This window comes from Peromyscus leucopus, chromosome 7 (assembly GCF_004664715.2).
Source record: "Peromyscus leucopus breed LL Stock chromosome 7, UCI_PerLeu_2.1, whole genome shotgun sequence".
NCBI lineage: Eukaryota > Metazoa > Chordata > Mammalia > Rodentia > Cricetidae > Peromyscus > Peromyscus leucopus.
In genome coordinates this window covers 14,190,973-14,212,765 of record NC_051069.1, presented here as the reverse complement: position 1 = coordinate 14,212,765, position 21,793 = coordinate 14,190,973, and the positions used below count along the sequence as shown (strand labels likewise).

Below are 21,793 nucleotides of genomic sequence, written 5' to 3'. Positions count from 1 at the left end.
GAAAATCCGAAGAGCGCGTGTTCCCGAGGTCAGACCAAGGGAGGGGCGTGTCAAGAAGGGAGAAACAGCAGCATGGCACAGTGCGCTGAGGTCAGCAAGGAAAGAATGAAAGCATACTTGGTACTCAGGAGGTCCCTAGTGGTCTTGCTGAAGACCTGGTGGGGAGTGAGGCTGATTATTGAAGGCTGATGAATGGGGGAGGGGCTGAAAAAGAAAGGCATGTGAATGATAGGGCAAGGGAGTGGAGCACACTGTCTTGATAAGAGTTAGGTGGTGAGGAGCTGGGCATGGGTGGCGCACGCCTTTAATCCCGGCACTTGGGAGGCAGAGGCAGATAGATCTCTGTGAGTTCGAGGCCAGACTGGTGTGGCCTCACAACTCACAGCTACAGAGTGAGTTTCAGGACAGCCAGGGCTGTTACTTAGAGACACCCTGTCTCGAAGAAGAAGAAGAAGAAGAAAAAGAAAAGAGTGAGGTGGAGGGTCTTGGGATCTAAGCTGGGGAGGTAATCAAGGCAGGAGGGATGCACGGGCAGGCAGTGGACAAGGATAAGGCAAACTGGAACCCCACCAAGTGGTGGGGCAGGTTTGACTCAGCGGTAACTTTTGCAATAGGGAAGAATCCAGCCTGCACTGAGCTTAACTTCTCTGAAAACAAAAGGCAGAAGATTTTTTTTTTTGAAGGCTGGATACATCACAGGAAATCCATGAAGGGACAAGTGGGGGCTTTCCCTAAGTGGCTGGACCACCCGGGGTTTCTAAGTGGTGTTTGGGAAGTGAGGCTTCCACCATCCCTCAGAGACTGGGAGACTGGGGCCCTATCTTCGAGTGTTGGCTGGAATGCACAGTAAATCCTTCTGACAACTTTGAGCTTTCCCAGGCAGGAGCCATACGGGGCCGGAGTCATCGGTCTAGAGACACAGCACTGATCTATTAGAAGTCATGCCAGGGTTTGTTTAAGTCACTTAGTGCAAGGGTTTAGACAGAGTCATCCTGTGCTTCTGAGGTCCTCTCTGTGCCCTTGAAGAGCAGTGGAAGACACAGGGCTGAGCACAGACAAGAAGGCTGAAATTCAGTTGTTAAAAACGGAGTCTTTCTAAAAGGTGAAGCCACCGTGAGAACGGGTAACCGAAGGCCACTGAAAATCAGAAAAATCAGGGCCAGATATCTCAAAGATCTTTCTTTGTGGATCTTTCTTTTCTCCTAGGAAAGCAAGGATGTGGTAGGAAGGAATTCAGATGAGAAAGATGCCCAGGAGACAACCATGGTGTGGCAGCCATGGGAGCCTTTAAGGAGCAGCAGGTGAGTGGGTGGGTATGACAGGGAGGTGATTTTAACCTCATTTCCGGATCATGGCAGTTGGGAGAATACACATCCAGCCATCAAGGACAGAGTGGCCTTCTATGAAGAGCCTGCAGAGAGACAGTACTTAAAAATTCGAACCTGCTGGGCAATGGTGGTGCACACCTTTAATCCCAGCACTCAGGAGGCAGAGTCAGGCGGATGAGTTCAAGGCCAGCCTGGTCTACAGAGTGAGTTCCAGGACAGCTAGGGCTACAGAGAGACACCCTGTCTCGAAAAACAAAACAAAACAAAAAACCAACAACAACAATGACCAAAAAACCCAAACAAAACAAAACCAAAAACCAACCAACCACCACCCCCACCACCACCAACAAAAAACCCCACAAACCTGGCCAAAGTCCTTGTGGTCATAGTCCCACAGATGCCACAGAAAGAATGAATATCACATATAAGTAAGCACAATCCAGTTCAAATGTCCTTTTCACCGAAAAACATCAGCTCTGAGTAAGAGAGCTATTTGTGGTAGGCAAGGATAAGGGCCAGGGCAAGGTCAGGTGTGACTGTCCCAAGGCCCCTACTTTGTCTAACCTCAGAGCTTAGGCAGTTTAGTCAACCTTTTAGAACCTCAATTTAACCATCTGTGAAATGGGGATGAGACCACTTACCTGACAGTTTCTGCATGGATTCCATGAGCTAATCCATGCTGAGCACTTGGCGAGCACAGGGCAAACTCTTGGTAAGTGTTAGCCATCCTGACCACGAGTTCATTTACTGTTCAATACCAGCTTGTGTTTGGTTTCTCACAGAAGCATCTGCACATACCAGGGAAAGGATTGCTCAGAGCTGTGGAAAGCTCATCATGGACTTGACCAGAAGACTGTCCATCAGGCTTGGCAATAAATAATTTGTGGCTTCACAAGGACCCCCATCAATCCTTAGCTGCACCCAGCTCGCTGTGTAAGTTACTCTCCAAAGGGAACATTATCAGGAAAACAAAGGCCCAGAGAGCCAGAGTGGGAGTCCGCTTGCCAGTCCTGTAATTCCAGACAAATTCAGTTTCCTGTAAAGGAGGGTCTCAATACAGTGCCCCAGACACTGGCTACTCCAGAAGCTGGGACAGGAGGTGGCGTCAGCCCATGAATTTCAGGTTAGCCTGGGCTATATAGTGTGGACTCCTCACGCCCATCATGAAAGAAAGAAATGAAGGAAGGAGAAAAGAAAGGAGGAGAGAGAAAAGAAAAAGCAGAAAGGAAGGGAAATTTATGCCTCAGAGAGTTAGTGGATGGTCACTTAGCCCTCTTACTTTGGGCCTGTGGTGGCAGAGAATTTCACCATGGGGAGTGCAGGGTGGAAGAGGCTACTCATCTCATCAAAGCTTTGGGTAAAAAAAAAAAGCAAGAAACTGGCTTTGGAATATCCCCTTCGAGGACACATCACTAATGATATGTCCTTCTACCAGGCTCCACCTTTTCAGGGCTCTACCACCTCCCAGAAGTGCCACATGCCGGCTACCACGGCTTCAACCTGTGACTTTGTGGGAACATTTAAGATCCAGAGTACAGCAGCCATGGACCTGCCCACAGACACACTGTCATCGGCAGCGGCGGCAGCGCTAAGGGAAGGAGCCTCCCTCGCCTCCCTGCTGAAGTCTCCCATCTCAGCCTCAGCGCACAGCCCGCCCGCCCGTGTTTCCACAAATGGCTGGGCCTGGCTGGGCCTGTGTGTTGCTGCTGTCACCGCCAACTGCTCTGTCGACCGTGGGAGTGTGGACCCGGGATCCAGGAACTGTTGTCCCAACTCTGATTGTGGCTCCAGACTTAGCCATATTTCTGTCTCCGCTCCCGTCAAAGCCTTCCCAGGGGCCCTACTGTAGGACCCACCCAAGCCCCCTTCACATCCCCTGTGGGGACCCCGTCACAGACCCCAGAGCAGCCTAACAGGACTTGTGGGAGCCCCGGCCCTCACACAGCCCCCCTCATGGGACTATCGCCTGTCAGTCCCCGTCACAGAACCTGCCGGACACCTGTCCTGGCTCCTCTTGGCCCCATCGAGTCTCTAGTACAGCCTGGATCACAGCCCCTGTCACCAACGTCTGCCACAGCCTCTATCATAGACTCCGTCCCAGGCCCCTGTCACACTTGTCTCCCTCACAGCCCATGACACCATCAGTCTCTGCCAAACTGACTCTGTGTCAGAGCCTTTATCACCGATCCCCGTCGCAGGCTCTGCCATGGGCTCTGTCACGGCACATCATACAGGGCTCTGTCACATCATCCCCCGTCATGGCCCCCTCCAGAGATCCTATCGGTGCGATGCCCCGGTGTCACAGCCCCTACTGTGGCATCTGCTCCGGCTCCTGTGTCACCCACCGTCCCTGTCACAGCTTCCGTCTCAGTCCATCACACGCCTCCTCGCAGCCATGTCACGGTCTCCACGGCCCTCCCCGGGGCTCTGCCAGCTCTCCGGGCCCCACAGCGTGGCCCGTGGGGGCACAGCTCTCATTACACAGCGGAACTGTCTCTCTCTGGAAGGCATCCAGCGGAAGGCTCATGTAATAGCAGGTTATCCTGATGTGCAGGGCTTGTGGGAGGGAGGCTGGGCCATGGAGCCTGTACAAAAGATGTGCTTCACGGGGAGCTGGGGAGTACAGCTCCCAGCCTGGCACCCCGGGGCTGGCTGTGGCTTCCTCTGTGTACCCACAGGGCTCAGGGGTCCAAACTCTACTTCCTGGAGTATGACAGAATGACTCCAGAGCATTCTGTCTGTCTCCTTGATTCCACTCGGGTCTCCAGGGAACAGGGATTCAGTGTATTGTTTCCTGGCTTTTACTCTGCACAGCTAAGCCCAGGCCTGGGTTCCCAGGGCACACAGTTCAATGGTTCTTTCAAAATCGTACCTTAAATTGCTTCCAGTAGCTCCCCACTATTTCCAGAACCAGGCCATCTTGGTGTCCTTGTGGCTGTCGGCTCCTGGCCTGTCCACCTATCTCCATTCATGGGTCCCCTTCCGCCACTCCCTGATCATAATGTGTCCTTCACCTGGCTTTCCCCCACTCGTCTGTCTCCACCTCTCCAAATTGCACTTGACTTTTTCAGAGACAGATTCAAGCCTCTGTCCCTGGCCCCTCTTCCAGAAACCCCTTCCTCTGCTCTCCAGTCCTCTGGCCACACCACATGCCCTTGGACCCTGCTTGCCTTGGGTGATTTAGGGAACTTGTTTCACTCTTGCCACAGTCTCTGGCGCTGATTCTTAGAGCATCATGCAGTAGGTGCTCAGGACATTTGCTGGATAGTTAGGTGGCGAAGAGATGGGACAAGTGACAGGGTTGGGAGAGGAGCAGTAGATAGGGAGACGGCCGAACAGACAGCAAGGGACGCCACGAGTGTGAGATGGCCTTCCTGGATCGGTGGGGGTCCATGAGTCCCCAACAGTCCTTGAGTCTGTTCCCTGCATCATCTTGGGGTCCCCACTCCCTAGCGGTCTTCAGTCCCCATGCCCCTGAGTCTCTCCATTTGCTCCCCTGCCAGCTCATCCTGTCTCTCCCTGCTTTCACCCCTTCAAGCCTCTAATCCAGGCTGTTTAAACGGTCCCTCCGGAGTGTGTGTGTGGCTGTTTGAACCCACGGCAGCCCCGACAGATGGCAAGATCCAGACTTGAGACTGAGGAGCCTCTTCTACTTACTTCTTGGCAGCTGCTCTCTGCTGGCACCTCAGGGGCCTTCCCTACCAGTGCCCCCCTCCTCCAGCCTGGCTCCCAGTCCAGGTGGCCCAGACGTCCTGGAGCCCTGGCAGGACACAGAGACATAGTCCAGGCCTGGTTGAGCTGTCAGCATATCTTCCTCCACCCCGTCCAGGGGCAGGAGGTGGCATGAGACCCCACCCAGGCCCTGGCAGAGTCCCCAGGAAGCAACGGGTACACAAGTTGGGAGGCAGCTGAGAGAACCTGCGAGCCAAGGCTGGCCTGGAGCCGGGAGGGCTTTGGGCTCTGCTGGACTCTGCTGCATGCACATGGGAGCTTCTCAGGATTCCCAGGTGGTACCTTGTGCCCAGGCAAGGGATGGAGCACAGGACAGTTCAATCGCTTCTGCTCCTAGATCCTAAAGAAACCAGGCAGAACTACCAAGAAAGCAGATGGCAAGCTCCACAAGAAGAGGAGCCTGCAAAGGCTTTCTGGCTCACTGTTGCCTTAATGGGATTAGGGGAAGGGCAAGCATGTTGGCTCACGGTACTTTTTATAGCCAGAATCTCACCCGCGCCCCAGTAGAGTCCCCGGGGAGCAGTGGGTGCACGGGATGGGAGAAAGCGGATAGACGAGGAGCTAAGGACCCAAGGCTGGCCTGCAGGGTGATGGGCGGAGGGGACCAGGAGGATCCACTCCTTGTATGGAGACAGTAGATTTCCTCTTGAAGCCAGCTGAGGACAAAAGCTAAGCAGCCCTTCAAGATGGGCGCTTGCCTCTCACTCTCTCCGATGTGAATTCCACTGAGTGAACACAGCAAGCATCATCCTTGACAAGATACTCCATATTCATATTCTCCTCCATCCCATCGCTTCATCCCTCCCTCTGCCCCGCCCCCGGCCCCCGCCACTGCTTGCACCTCCTTTATCACCTCCTCCAGAAAGTCCACCTTGACCGTACTCAGGAGAGCCATTGCCCGGAGCATCTCAAATAACTTCCTGTGACCCTCGCTCATATACCTCTGGGATGACCTCGTGCTTTCAACCAGCGAGGGCATCTATCAGCCTTCTCAAGCAACAGCTATGGAGGCCTGAGCACACAATGGGGCCCCCGAGGCTTGGTCAGAAACCAGCTAGCTGACTTACTCTCCTTTATAAGTCCCCTTGCAGTGCTCTTGTGTACACCACCACCTCCCAGTGTATTCACCAGGAAGCCTTGGGACAAGGGTTCTTGCTGATGCTCTCCTTCTCAGAGCTCTGGTCTCCAAGTCAAGACTCTCAGCAGGACGTCTCTGTGTCTGTGACCCATTCTTTACTATCTAGCCTGACAGAGCAGTGGGTATACTGGGCAGGATCAGATCCCCACAGGAAAAAAAGATGGAGAAGCATATGGGTCCGGAGCCCCCCACTCCTGTCTTTAGTGAAAGCAGTGTGTGTGGGGGGGGGGGGGTTGAGCTCATGGTCAAGACAGTGGCCTCTGAGCCAGCTGCCTCTGACCTGACTTTAGACAGCTGCCTGCAGGGCTTGGAGGATAAGTAAGTGCCCATCCCTGAGAGAAGATCTTCCTTGGGGACCCAGCTAGGGCTTCCCAGGGCTGTCAACTTAAGAGAAACAGCTCTCTGTATAGTAAAGCACCTCTTTCATCCATACAAGAATTTTTAAGATGAACATATGACCTAAAGGTGGATGCCAAAGGTTGAGTGTCTCCCCAGCCACTGGCTGATGCTCGGGGATTCCATCATGTGATGTTAACCAAGCACTCAGTACAGGTGGGATTACATGTTCCACGTGTGCATTTTCTCGTGTAGTCTTCATGACAACTTGTGAGGTGACTATTATTGTCAAACCCATTTTACAGAGGAGGAAGACCAAGGCACACACAGGCAGCAAGTGACAGGGGATAACTGAACCCCAAGGTTTTTGTTTCTGATCACCACTCTCTATTGTTTCTAGCTGGGGTTCCCAAGCTTCTGGAATTCACAGACAAATAACAATTCCAAAATGATTTTTTGGGAACATAGACAGAACAGCATGCCAAATCTTGTTATTTGGCCAAGGACATTAAAAAACAAACAAACAAAAGAACCAAACACATTTCCCAGCACTATGATTTCATAAAATGGCATTTTAACACAGAAAATGTGGCAAGGATATTATCATAGAACACACAGCCTTCTGAGAGACGACAGGAGACAACACTCCACTTAAAATATTCAACATTATTCTCCCCCCCCCTCTCTCTCTCTCTCTCTCTCTCTCTCTCTCTCTATATATATATATATATATATATATATATATATATATATATCTTGCACAAGAACTAGCCAAAATCTTGGCACTGCAGGGCAGGGCAGGGCAGGGCAGGGCAGGGCAGGGCAGGGCAGGCGCTGCCTCTTTAAACAAGTACAGTGCTCTCATCCATAAGCAAATAGGGTCTGGGCTTGATATTCACAATCAGCTACCCCTCACTTCAATTCTTGCAGGTCTTATTATGAATTTCACTAATATTTAGTCCCCAGAGGAGGAGGCCTAACCTCACCAAGTCCCTTCTCTCTTAGATCCAGATCCACAACACAGCAGGGGGAAGCAGAGGTGACCTTGTGCTTCCTAGGCAGTGCAAGGAAGGATGGGTGTGGGTGGGGTGATGGGAAGAGGAGAACACATGTTCTCCACTCCTTCCCCACTATCCTCCGTGCTCCATCAAGGCCATTCTCAGCCACTCCCCTCTCTCCTGCACCTGTGCCTGCCCTCTCCTGCACCTGTGCCTGCCCCCTCTCCTGCACCTGTGCGTCCTCTCTCCTGCACCTGTGCCTGCCCTCTCTCCTGCACCTGTGTCTGCCCTCTCTCCTGCACCTGTGCCTGCCCTCTCTCCTGCACCTGTGCCTGCCCTCTCCTGCACCTGTGCCTGCCCCCTCTCCTGCACCTGTGCCTGCCCCCTCTCCTGCACCTGTGCCTGCCCCCTCTCCTGAACCTGTGCCCTCTCCTGCACCTGTGCCTGCCCTCTCCTGCACCTGTGCCTGCCCCCTCTCCTGCACCTGTGCCTGTCCTCTCCTGCACCTGTGCCCTCTCCTGCACCTGTGCCTGCCCTCTCTCCTGCACCTGTGCCTGTCCTCTCTCTTGCACCTGTGCCTGCCCTCTCCTGCACCTGTGCCTGCCCTCTCCTGCACCTGTGCCTGCCCCCTCTCCTGAACCTGTGTCTGCCCTCTCCTGCACCTATGCCTGCCCCCTCCTGCACCTGTGCCTGCCCCTCTCCTGCACCTGTGCCTGCCCTCTCCTGCACCTGTGCCCTCTCCTGCACCTGTGCCTGCCCTCTCTCCTGCACCTGTGCCTGCCCTCTCCTGCACCTGTGTCTGCCCCCTCTCCTGCACCTGTGCCCTCTCCTGCACCTGTGCCTGCCCCCTCTCCTGCACCTGTGCCTGCCCCCTCTCCTGCACCTGTGCCTGCCCCCTCCTGCACCTGTGCCTGCCCCCTCTCCTGCACCTGTGCCTGCCCCCCTCCTGCACCTGTGCCTGCCCCCTCTCCTGCACCTGTGCCTGCCCCCTCTCCTGCACCTGTGCCTGCCCTTCTCCACCTGGAAAAGGCAGCTAGGCAAGAAGGCAGAGTTCGACCTGTGGGATCTTTGCTGGAATTCCAGCTCCACCTTTTCTTGCTGTAGGCTATTTGGTAAATTGTTTAACCTCTCTGGGCTGAAATTCTCTTGTTTGCAAACAGGAGCAAGAACACTGCCAACAAAGTGACAACTTTGGGTAGTTTAAATAAATAAAGCATAGAGTACTGGTCACAGGGACAACAGAGATGGTTCAGCAGTTAAGAGCGCTTGTTGTCCAAGTGCAAGGACTTGAGTTTCAATATCCACCCCCCACAAAGAAATCTGGGTGTGGTTGTGCATGTCTGTAATCACAGCACCACTGTGGGGGCCACACAGGATGATCCTTGGGACTTGCAGGCTGCCCCCACAATCCCCCGCTATAGGTTCAGTGAGATTCTGTCTCAAGAAAATAAGGCCGAGGGTGATAGGGCAGGACAGCAGACATCTTCCTCTGGGTTGGTACGTGTTTCTCATTAAATCTGATGCCCTCCTCCAGGAAGTCTTCCCTAAGTAGGCCAGGCTCAGTGAGCCTCCAAAACTCTCTCAGGGAAGATATGATCTAGCTTCTAGCACATAGTCTTAGAGCTGCTGGTTTTTCCCTTTATTCCAAAGCATGAGTCTAATCTCCTAACATGGAGCCCACAAAGGTTTCCCTCTCCTCCTCATCCTCAGATTTTGCCAGCATACCACATATATCTGGAGGACACGGAAAGGCTCAGTAGGGGCTTATTATGACTTACCTGAGTGTCAATTCTATACCCAAAGCTGGCTCTAGATGGATAGCGCTAATTGTATTGAAGGTGAGTGAGGTGCTAGAGGTAGAGGAAACAGGAGGCCCCTAGTCAGCCTGGGACAGTGGCTCCTAAGAAATGGAAACTTAGTCATATCCTCCATTTCCCCAGGGTTCTCTTCATCACCAGTAGTTAACTTCCAGGGTCCCTTCTTGGTAGAATTGATCTGCTTTTTGTCCACCCTTGTGGTGGTGCCCAGGCTCCTGAGACAAAGTCAGTCCTGTCTTTCTCTCAAGGAACTCAATCCAGAGGGACATGGGCTTCTTGGTGTCATGGGTGCACAGATTAACGGAGACTCACTAGCCATCAGAACCAGAATGGGGGATATGACCAAGTTCTGGGTGCTAGACAGGGAGGATGCGCTGTGTGTACTGCCGTCCTGCAGCTGGGTTACTGCAGAGTGGTTTCTGGTGAATAGAGACACTAGCAAGTGAGCTAAAGGAAGGTCTTCATACACGGGGCAGACAGGGCTCTCAGGCAGTTAAGAGCACTCCTCAAGGAGACCCAAGGACATTGAGAGATCATGCCTCCCAGCATCGGTGCGGGAAACTGTCAGCTCAGAACTGCTCAAAAGTAGAAATGCCAGCTCCGGTGATGTCATCACCCTAGTTATCCCCACCCCCTATGCGAAGTCCTGCGGTCCAGTGGGTAGGGCAGAAAAGACCCCACTTGGCTGCCCACCACCCAAACCCCGCTGCCTACAAAATTCCCACTCTGGACATGTGTGTAGACACAAGCAGGCTAAGAATTTAAATTTAAACTTCATGCTATTTCTCAGAGAGTTGGGGCTCCTCTTTGCCTTCCTGTCCTCGTCTGCTGAGGGTCTTTTCTGTACTAACAGACGCCAACCTTCTGTGGCGAGCTCTCCCTCTGAACCGCCTTCACCCAATTTTTGAGCTAATGTGGGGTGTTCCGCTGTCCTAAAGTGTTGGTACCTGGTGAGCTATACCTTAGGCTGAGCTACTGGGATTTGCCCTTAAGCTGAGAATGTAAGGCAGGGAGAGAGAAGACGCCCAGGTACATCCCGGACTGCCTTCAGAGAGGGATCAAATGGGGGCTGGGCGGTGCAGATGCTGTGGCGGGGGAAAGAGTGTGTCTGGGTGGAGGCGGAACCCTCTAATGCTGGTGCACACAAGAGGTTGTTTCAATTGGATGGGAACACAGGGCAAGGGATTCAAAACCAGCCCCCAGAGTGCCAGGTCGCCAGAGGACCCTGCCCAGAGCCTTCTTGCTACAGCCAGGTCTCCGGGAACCCCACATCGAATCGCTCCGGCACAGGCGCTGGGAGTGGGAGGTGGGGAGTCCGCCGCTGGGATGCCGCGCCTGTGGCTGCTGCTGCCCGCGCGTTTCTTCGAAGTCTTACCTCGCAGGGCCGGGTCCACCCGCGCGCCCTGTGCGCGCCTGGAGAGTTTCCCCGCAAGCCCTCGGCGCCGCGCTGGGGAAGACCCACTCGGGGTTCGCCCCCCGCCCGTGGCTCAGGAAAACCCTGGGAGCCGCCCGGACTTGAAGCGTTTTCCGGAAACCCCCTCTCCAGGCGAGTTGCGGGAAAGCAGCCGCTCCGCAGCCGTGCGACCGACACGCCTCCCCAGAGGAGGGTCGGGGACCCTAGCGTAGAGGGAGCGAGCGGGCCAGGCTAGGAAAGCCCGACGCTCGCGGGAGGGACTGGGAAACCCCGCCCCCCCCAGTCTTGAGCCCCAGCAGGAGCCCTCATTTAGGGGGTGCTCTCAGCCCTTGGTCAGCAGAAATCACTGCGCGCACCAGAGAGTAAGGACGCCTCCTACCTCGGTCCCCAAGGTCTGGCGAGGTTCCGCCCCGCGCCCCTCATCAGGCCCGCCCCCCGCCCCCCTCTGTCTGGGCCGGGGCGCCGCTGCCCCTTTAAGAAGCCCAGGTAGGCAGGCCAGGCTGCGGGAGCCGCTCCTATGGCAACCCGCGAGCTGCGGCGGCTTCATGAATATTCCGGGGCGCGGGAGCCCGAGCGCTGCCGGAGGGCGCTCCGGGAGAGGCGGCCGCTGATGTAAGCCCGGCGGGCCGCTGGGCTCCGCTTGGCTGCGGCGGGAGTCCCCAGGACCCGCCCGCCGGGCTCAGCTAGAGGAGGCGAGGCGGGATCGCGGGTGGCCGGCTGCAGAGCCGGGGCGGCCACACACACTGACAGCCCCAGCCGCCCGCCGGACGCACTCCCGGGAGCCGCGCGGGCAGTGCGCTCTCGCTCCGGAGCGGTTCCCGGAGCGCGGCGGCCGCAGCGCCGCTGCTGCCCGCGCCCATTGTTCCCCGCGGGGGCGGGGCGCCTGGAGCCGGGCCGCGCGCCGCGCCCCTGATCGCGGGAGGGAGGGAAGAAAGGGAGGGAGCGTGGGGTCCCCGCGCCCAAGCCGGGCCGGAGAGGAGGCGCAGCGCGGCGAACCCGGGGACCCGCGGCCGGACTAGGAGCCTCCCCTCGGCGCGCAGCCGGCGCGATCATGGGCTCTTGAGGCGGCCCCGGGTCGGCGGCGAAGGACGCGTCCCCACTGGCCGGCGCACCTGGAGCGGGTCCCCGGTGCCACACCCGCACCACTGCCCCCGGCCCAGCCCCTGGCACCATGGACAAGCTCCCGCCGTCCATGCGCAAGCGGCTTTACAGCCTCCCGCAGCAGGTGGGGGCCAAGGCGTGGATCATGGACGAGGAAGAGGATGGCGAGGAGGAGGGGGCCGGGGGCCGCCAAGACCCGAGCCGCAGGAGCATCCGGCTGCGCCCACTGCCCTCGCCTTCACCCTCGGCGGCGGCGGCCGGCTGCGCGGAGTCCCGGGGTGCGGCCCTCGGGGCGGCAGACAGCGAGGGGCCGGGCCGCAGCGCCGGCAAGTCCAGCACCAACGGTGACTGCAGGCGCTTCCGCGGGAGCCTGGCCTCGCTGGGCAGCCGGGGCGGCGGCAGCGGTGGAGCAGGGAGCGGCAGCAGTCACGGGCACCTGCATGACTCCGCGGAGGAGCGGCGGCTCATCGCCGCCGAGGGCGACGCGTCCCCCGGCGAGGACAGGACGCCCCCGGGCCTGGCGGCCGAGCCCGAGCGCCCTGGCGCCGCGGCACAGCCCGCAGCCTCGCCGCCGCCCCAGCAGCAGCCGCAGCCGGCCTCCACCTCCTGCGAGCAGCCCTCGGCGGACACCGCTATCAAAGTGGAAGGAGGCGCGGCCGCCAGCGACCAGATCCTCCCCGAGGCCGAGGTGCGCCTGGGCCAGACCGGCTTCATGCAGCGCCAGTTCGGTGCCATGCTGCAACCTGGGGTCAACAAATTCTCCCTAAGGATGTTCGGCAGTCAGAAAGCGGTGGAGCGTGAGCAGGAGAGGGTTAAGTCAGCCGGGTTTTGGATTATCCACCCCTACAGCGACTTCAGGTAAGAGGCCAGGTGGGGATGCTGTGGATGCCTTGTACAGTTGTAGGCACGCTTTCTTCCCAGTCCTGCCTCCCAGCCTGAGTTAACTTTCCTTCCGTGTGCTGGAAGCTCGCAGAGAAGTGGGGCGCCTGGAGCGTCCCAGACACCCCCCGGAGCTCCTGCAGCACACTGGGAACTTACTCAGTCTTCAGGCTCCGGCCATCTCTCTTCCAGGGTCTGGGCCGCATTGGAGACACACTCAAAGGTGTTCTGAGCCTGGCCTAGCCCTGCCTGCAAGCGAGGGTAGAGCACTGCCTATCTAAGCCATGCACCTCCCCCTTGGAGGCTGCAGAGTCAAGGTGGCCATCCCCGAGGCAGCTCCAGGTCATTCAGCTTGCAGAGAAGGGTCATGGAGGGAGATAGCTATCTTAACAGCTGGGCCAGCTCCTTGGGTGCTGACTGCAGGTATTAATATGTTTGCTGGGCCTGCGAAGCTGCAGCCAGACTCCTGGAGAACTAAGGTCACTGACACCTCAGGCCCAGGATGAAAGCCCTCTACATAGCTTTACCCAGCCCCTCATGCTGAGTGGTGGACCAGGAGCAGGTACCCTGATACAGCTAGCTTTCACACTGGCAGGGCGGAATGACCTTGCTCGCAGTGGTCAGTGAAGACGGCTTAGTGTCCTGACTGACATGCAGCTGTCTATTGATCCCCAACTAGTCCAGCGTCTCATCCCCTGGACCAGTCAGGGAGAGGGATCTTGTCCTTTCTTGCATCTCCTGAACCTAACACCAAAGATCAGTGGATACCAGTCGGGGCTGTGGACTGAGCTGTATATAAGAGAGGTTGTAAGTTGCCTCTGGGTTTGCATCAGGAATATCTTTATCCCAGTCAAGGTTCTGAGTCTCCGCTCTCTCCTGTCCTCCTGAGGCTTTCCTAGCACACCAGTTTAGGATGAAGACTTAGCTGGGTTTCTCTTCCTCTCCCTCTCTGTGTCTTGCCCTGTTTGTCTCCCTCGCCTGCCTACCTGCTGGCCTCCCTGTATAAAGGAACATTTTGCCGACCAGAGCTTCTTTACAAACTCCAGGGAAGCTGGGTTTGTAATGAGAGCAGAGCTATTTCCCATCCAATGAGAGAGATTTCTTTGGCTGGGAATGACCAGTCAGACGACACTTTGGTGGCTTAAAATAGGTGGTGAATAGAGAGGCACCCTCTTTTGGTTCCTTCTCCCTTTTTCTTTTGAGAAATTGCTTGTTCTTTCTAACCCTGTTCTCAGGCAGGAAGGCGGCGGTAGACTTGCTGGACAGATCCTGCTCCTCAGGATCCCTAGTGAACTCCTGTGACTAGGACTGGGACCTGATGCTCTCATGTTGAACCAGGGAGAGGTGGATTAGAAGCCTTGCCTCCTTTGCCCCTGCTGTCCCTGGGTATCCCAGGCTTCTCTTCCCTCCGTGGCGGTGACAGTCAGGTCCAGTATCAATCACTTGAGGGATTGCTAAGGCACTCGCATCCAGTACTCAACTTCTGCCCATCTTCGTGGTGGGAAAACTTCTATTCACAGTTCTTAGCTTCACGCCCGTTGTCCACCCCAGGCATGTCTTACATCCAGTGACAAGCATCGATGGAGAGCCTTCTGGCTGCAAAGACTTGCCCTCCCTACTCATCTTCCCTTAGATGGTCAAGATCTGGCACTGGAGCACTCCCTCCCCGTCACCACACACACAGCCAAAGCTTTCCTAGTCTTAGCTGTGACGTTCGTAACATGCTGGTGTGCAGTCTCCTAGCTGTAGAGCCTCCACTAATACAGGCTTTGGGGACATCGTATCTGGGACGTTGGAGAGGGTGGACACAGGAAGACTGAGAGACAACAGAACAAGGGTCCAACTGGTGTTTGTTTGGTTTTTGTTTGGTTTTTGTTTTGTTTTGTTTTGTTTTGTTTTCTAGACAGGATTTCTTTGTGTAAGCCCTGGCTGTCCTGGAACTCACTCTGTAGACCAGGCTAGCCTTGAACTCACAGAGATCTGCCTGCCTCTGCCTCCCAAGTGCTGGGATTAAAGGCGTGCGCCACCACCGCCCAGCTCAACTGGGTTTTGATGTGGGTTTTTTTTTTTTCCAACAAGCAGCAGAGACTGGTAGCTGGAAGTGCACATCTTCTATGCCCAGCCTTGCGGCTGTCTGATGCTGGGCCTGTAGGATGGAAAACAATCCAAGACAGGGTGCCTGAGTCTCTGGAGGGCAGTGGTCATGCTCCTTCTGCCTCTTAGGCCCAAACAGCTAGTCTAGCTTCAGAAGTCAAAGAGACAAGGGGTTGGCTGAATCTGCTAAGCTTAGAAAACACATCACTCCATCCAAACCGCCACTCCCCCTGGAGAACCCGAGCCTTGAACCATGAAGTTTCAGGCACTGGTCTTGGGCCTTTGTCTGGAGACAGGCATCATCACCCACCAGAGCTTCTACAAGCACTTCCCAGACCCATTGAGGATTTATTCATCATTTTGACTGGCAGGAAGCATTGATCCAGCAGAATTGGCTTAATAAAGAATCAGCAACAAACTATGATGGATTGAGTTTGCGGTTTGAAGTTCAGGGCTGGCTATGATGGGCTGCCTCTGACATCTGTCCCTGGAGAAAAGGGCTGGGTACGTTTCCCTGGGAAGTCATGGGCTTGCTTTGAGGCCCACCATAACCTGAGCCACGACTGAGAGAGAGTAGATATTCCTGACTATCTTTCTTCCTGTCTGTACCGTTCTCATCAGCCCAGCTATTCACATGGCTTCTCTCAGGCTTCAGAATTCCCTTCCTCTCCAACACCCCATTGGTCTTTTGAAGCTCAAACTTACAGTTTGTTAATGGGGGAGGCCAGCCCTCAGGACATTCCCCCCCACACACACACACACAAGGTTCCAGAATCAGCCCTTCCTCCCATGGGAGCTCTATCCTCAAGCCTGGGGTTTGATGATTGGAACCTAACACATTCGCACATTAGCTAGATAACCCTGATTTCCTAAGAAGATGAAAAGGGGGAAGAGAGAGCGCCCCCCCCCAAGGTGTAGCTGCTTTTGTCCCGAAGGCTGATTGGCTAAAATTTCAAACGCTGGGCTCAGGGAGTTGACCTGGGAGTGTGTATGTGGGAGATGTGTGTCTGAGACAGTGTCTTGGGGCTGTGTGGGTGGACATCGGGGCTATCAGGGAAGCTCTTATCTGGATATTAGCTCTGGGGCTACTGCTGTGCCCCCAAACAACATCGAGCAGGCAGAAGCTGGGTTCTCCGTGCCTCCTCGCCCTCTCCTGGCCTGGTCCTTTTAAATCCAGGAGGAAAGGAAGAGGCTGAAAGTATCTAAAAGCATCCTTTGATTGGGGCTGAAGCAGCTGGGCTTTGAAACTCTGGGTCCTGAGATGATGGTAGGTCCTAGGATTAGCCTGCACCAGATCAATGCCATTGCTCACTACACCTCCCCTCCCCAACCTGTTTGCTATTAGTGCCCAAATGAGTTATCCACCTTCTGTGAACCTCAGTTTTCGGGGCTGCTCTTGTTCATTTCTATGTTAGCCACAAACTGCAAGTGTGTCTAACACAGATGAGGTGAGGGTCTACAGTGAGCAGTCGAATACCTTCCCTGCCCTCTCTCTTTGCTCCCCTTCGTCCTGGGTAAGCCACATGGATCTCTGTCCTGCGCTCTGACCAGGGGTCCGAACCAGTTTGCCGTCAGAGACTTCACTGAGAGCCTGCTAGGAACTACCAAGTCAGTATCTAGAGAAATACACATATATCCAGGCACATGCAATGTGGCACACAATTTCCTGTGTCTGGGGTTTCCCTAAATTGAGAATCATGTGGGGGCTGGTGGCTGTGGGCTCTACCGCAGGCCATGGTAAGAGGGTCTAGGCCCTGGGTGGGGGTGGGACACTAGCCTTCCTTGGAGTCTAGTACGGTGTATATGTGTGTATGCGGGGGGTGGGGAGGTGGGGGTGGGTCCCTCTGGGATCTGGACTTGGGCCTCCCATTACCAGCAGAGAGAGCAGAAGCAGTCAGGAATCAGAGTTAGAAGCCTGAGACAGGAAAGGAGGTCTGTCTGGCGACCCATGACTCGCTCCCATGTACTTTCCCTTGCAGCCTTGGGAAGGACTGTTCGGGAAGGAGGCAGCCTGGTTCTGGGAGTTTGGAGGTCTGTTCTTAGGAGAGCCTTTCTTGGGCCAGCTGTTCCTGCTGGCAGTGTGGGAAGCTGGGTGAAAGGCACGGCAGCGGGCCCAGGCAGCAGGGAGGGGAGGGCGCCGTGGTGCAGAGGGGAATTCCAAGGTGGTGCTGTCGGCTGGCGCAGTGGGCAGCGGACTCTCCAGCTGTGCAGCATGCCCCACCTCACAAGGCTAGAGCTAGTGGAGCTTGGGATATAGCGTCTTCGTAAGTACAGGGACCTGGAAACCCACTGGGCCAGAGGGCTAAGCCCCTTGGCTATCTGGTTCTCCCTGTAGCTTGCTTCTAGCTCCTACATCTGGTAACTGCATCATGGGTCTGGGGGCTGCCTTCTCCTGTTTGGCCTTGTCTTTATTGCTTTGGTTCTATGAGCCAAGGATTTCATGCTAGTAGGTTGCAGACTTCACATCGGGAAACCCAATAGCGTTCTCCGGCCCGTTCATCTCCTCTCCAGGTTGTAAGGCTTCGTATTCCCACGTCTTCCTTCCGCTTATCCAAATCATCCATCAATGCCTTCTGGCTACCTAGTGGCTTTGAGTGGAACTCCGGTTGTTTTAATGAAGCTCCTCATTGGAATGTTATCCATCTCACTCTGGGACCTTGTTAAAATGCAGCTTCTGGTGTGTAACGATATCCCTGGTGCCCTGGGACCAGGTGTGGAGTCCTGAGCTTACAGCCCGTAGGCTTAGACCATGCTTGCGGAGCCCTGAGCCTGTTTCTTCTGCCTTTGGCAATGGAGCCCTTGGCCTCCAGCCCCAGCCTCAGCTCAGCAGGGCAGGATGCTGTAAAGTAGATGCGCCAGGCCTCAGAAACCAGCTTGCACCCCGGGACGTCAGGCTTGCAGCCTCATCTGCTTCCTGCACTGTTGTTCAAGGTTTGGTTTGAGTTGGTTGGCTTTGCATGCTGGCTTTGCATTCTGGCTTCTAGGGAGGTTGAAGAGCAGGAGGAGACCAGGTGACCAGAGGACTCTTGTTACTCCGGGTCACCACTTTCTCAGCTCCTGTCCTGTCCTAAGGGTCAGAGGCCAAGGCCTGAGAGAGGGAGAGAAGAGACAGGGTACACAAGGATATCCTACTGCAATGAGATTCCTGAACGGAATAGGTAGACATTGTCGGTGAGAGTCCAGAGATGATGGGTAGCTGTGACAGTGGCCAGCTGGGACAGGGCAGAGGCATCCTGAATAACAGCTGCCTTAGTACCTTGAGCACGGGATCTGTCCCAATCCTATGCTTCCCTTTCCTGACCCTGGCCATGGACAGCAGCCTCCTCTGTGGCATAGGCTTGCCTGTCAACTTTTCTCCCTCTCCTAGCCTCCATTCAGATAACAGGGAAGACAAGTGTTATAGGAGCCCGAGTGGCTCTTGTGTCTGCCGCAACACTGGATACCAAGGCGGAAATAATGTAGAGCAGAAGGTCCTGGCCCAGTCCCCTGGGTGCTTGTCATATAACTGAGGCAGCCATGGCTCCAGTCTGGCTTGAGAGCTCTTACAAAGCTGTACTGTCAGTTGCTAATTAATAGAAAGGCTACAGAGGCCAGCCAGGCAGTCCTGCTTGGGCCCAGGGGATGCGGAAGAATCCACGTTTCCCAGCCAGAGAGGGCCACTGGAGGGCAGGGGCATTGTCTTGGCTTTGGAAAGGATGTTCTCTGCCAGCCAGGCTTCCTTGCTGAGAAAGCATTGCCAGGGACCTGGAAATCTGTGGTCCCAAGAGCCAGGAAGCCACTCAGAAATACTGCCTACCATCCCCACCACCCAAAGCTGGGGCAGGAGACAGCAGTGAGAGGTGGTGAGTTCTCTGGCACTGAGGATGCTCAGGATAACATAACAGAGTGATTGGGTACTGCTGAACAGCATCCCGTGGACCAAATACAGCGCTGAGATGAGCTGTTTGGCTAGCATATGCATTGTGACAGATCGGAATCAATGCTTTAAGATAGCAAGGTAGGACATGAAAATGTAGGGGGCTGAGGACGTGACTCTGAGTAAAGCACTGGCTATGTAAGTACTGAGAGCAGGAGTTTGGATCCCTAGCACCCACATTAGTAATATTTAAAAAAAAAAAAAGCCATGTGTAATGGTTTGTGCCTTTAATTCCAGTGTGGAGGAAGAGACAGGAGGATCTCTGGGGTTTGCTAGCCAGCCAACCTAACCAAATTAGTGAGCTCCAAGTTCAGTGAGAGACCCTATCCCCCCAAAGTAAGGTGGAAAACAATTGAGGGAACTGCCTGATGTTTGGCTTCCATACACCTGCATACACACACACACACACACACACACACACACACACACACACACACCACACACACACACACACACACACACACACACACACACACACACACGGAGGGTATGGTTGGGGACTTCTCTTGAAATACTAAGAACAGCGCTCTGGCCTCAACACCGCCTCCTCACAGCCAGGAGCCCTGGGGAAGCCACTGGCTCACCCTCTAGTTGGGCCTGGGTTATCTGTCTTGGCCCCAGACTCCAGCCCCTTGCTGTTCCTACAAGATCTCGCTCATACCGAGTCTTGCCATCGCCATCTAGCTACCCAAACCCTTATCACTTCCAAGTTCACAACCCTTCACTCACATCGGGAGACAAAAGTCAGGTGGTTTATAGACCAATAACTACCATCATGAAGCAGCTGCCATATGTCAGCCTGTGCGGGGAGCTGGCTACATTTTATCTCCTTTACTCTTCCAAGTGGCCCCAGATGGTTTAATCATGCTCATTTTATAGACAAGGCTGATGATGGGGGTCACATCATTGGGAAGAAGCAGGTCTGGCATCCGAGCCTCATCTGTGGGACCCTGAACTTGGTCCTCCCTCCCTCTTCTCCCCTCCTCACCTCTTCTCCTCTGCTTTAAAATTTTAATTCTACCAGTGTTTCTAGGGAATATTTTCCTGAGCATGGAAACATTATGGAGCGGCTCAGAAAAAGGGGGTCATCAGCAGGAACAGGAAATCCAATAGGTCTCAGGGCCCCAAAGAAAAGACCTGAGGAAATCCTCGTGTACATGGAGGCAGAGGGGCAGAGAAGCTCACAAAGGAAGTCCACGTCAAAGACAAAAACCAGAACCTACTGGATTATGTGATGTCTCACTACACAGGTCGCAGAACCCTGGTCTACCTCCAGCTTTCAGAACAGGGCTTCCGGCGAAGTCTTCCTGCATGGTCCTCACCCCAGCCTCACCCTTCCTGGAAATGTGCCCCTGCACTGTGGTGCAGCTCAGCGGTCAGCTGCACACCGGGATCTATTACTGACGATGCAGAGATTGGGAAGAGGAAAAAAATGTCTTAAGCTCGTCTCAAGAGCAGAATCTTCCTTATCTGACAGTTCAGAGCGTGGGAACTTAGCCATTTTCTAGCCCCACTTCGGGGCTGTCACTTTTGGAGCCCAGATGCCCACCCACCTGATCCTCTCCTGACAGGGCTTGACTGCTGGGTAGACCGCTGGGACTTTGGTAGCTCACCGGAGTGCCATCTCTGTCCCTGTTCCAGGAGGAAGGCTCAGGTTCCCGGAGGAGAGGCACAAATAGCCAGGGTGTCTATGCTCGGTCCACCAGAGAGACAAATAGTGCTGTGCTCTGTTTATTGAATCCTTTAGAAAAATGAGGATGTGGAGTAGGTGTGTAGATTAGGACTCAGCGGAGGTCTATGTCTGGAGCCTGGTCTCAATCCATGATCAGGGTCAGAATTCAGTCTCTGATGAAGGTCAGGGTTCAGTCTTAGAATGTGGTCTGGACTCAGAGTGTGACCAGTAGGCTTAGTCTGTGATGGAGATCAGGGCTCAGCTTATGACCAGGATAAAAAAAAAAGTCAGTCATAACTAACATCCGGAGCTCATAAAGGTGTGGCTTTGGCTGGGGAGCAAAAGCCTCTGAACCAATTTCAGTGCCCTCCTGGAGGCCCCAGAACGTGGGGCAGGATCGAGAACACTCACCACCCTGCGCTCTCCTTGCCTTCCCGAAGCTCCCATGCCACTTAGTGTCTGAGCCAGCTGCTTTCAGTCCTCTCTGGTAGGCAGAGCCCAGATGATAAATAAGCCACAGTGCCACCACTGCCGGAACTGCCAAGTCTCACACATGACCCCTCCCCACCCTACTCTGCACCCTCATTGTTGGAGCTGGTGTCTGGTGTTTCCAGCCAGGCAGCAAGGCCTGAGGTGCCTGCAGAGTAATGCCATGAGACGGACATGCAGGAGGTACGGGTGCCCAGGGTACCTAGAACTCTAGAGAGAGCATGCAGCAGGTTTTCCAGGTCTGATCCTGGCAGCTGCGGGGGCCCGATAATTGTACTGGTGATTTTGCGTCTGTCTAAGCATTTACCCATGTGGGTGGATGTGTTATGTCTGCGTGAACGAGGCTTTCAGAAATTAATACATAACGGGGCTGGCTAACGTGTTGTTTTTCTGGGCTTGAGGAGGAGCGAGATTAAGGGGATCATGCCCTGCAGGATTCTGCATGTTCCAGACTGTTTCCACATGTTGTGGGAAAGAGGAGTCACCACTCACCTGACAGGGAAGGCTGCTGGCTCCTTGTAAGGTTTCTGGGTCTGGTTTGGGGGAAACAGAAAAATGATTGGCCAGTGTGGCTAGCTGGCCAGTGAAGGAAGCCGGTCTGAACTGGATCTGAAGGACAGAGACTAGTTCTGCATGCTTTCTAGGAAGAAGGTGGCTGGGAGCCTGGGCCACCTGCTTGGGTGGGTGTTGTTTGTCGCAGAGGGCAGGTTACCAGACCCTGGCTCTTTGAGTCTGCACTCGGTAAGCGCTGCTCTCTCAACTCCCAGGCCTCTGGCCCTGTGGCCTGTCGGCTTCTGCTGCCACTGTTGTACATGCAGCACACTGAGCCTGCAGCAGCCTTGGGGGATACTCCCTTCTCCTTCCCCACAAGGCCCAGAA

At 55.1% G+C, this 21,793-nt stretch overlaps 1 protein-coding gene across 1 annotated transcript in view; it reads left to right on the top strand.

Annotated features, from left to right (window-relative positions):
* Nucleotides 1-11,331: 11,331 nt before the first annotated feature.
* Hcn4 (hyperpolarization activated cyclic nucleotide gated potassium channel 4) overlaps nt 11,332-21,793 on the top strand; it is a 41,172-nt gene continuing 30,710 nt past the window's right edge. The window contains exon 1 of the mRNA XM_028892517.2: nt 11,332-12,722. Within this exon, the coding sequence (XP_028748350.1) occupies nt 11,935-12,722 (788 nt within the window). The 5' untranslated portion in view covers nt 11,332-11,934. The remainder of the gene's footprint in view (nt 12,723-21,793) is intronic.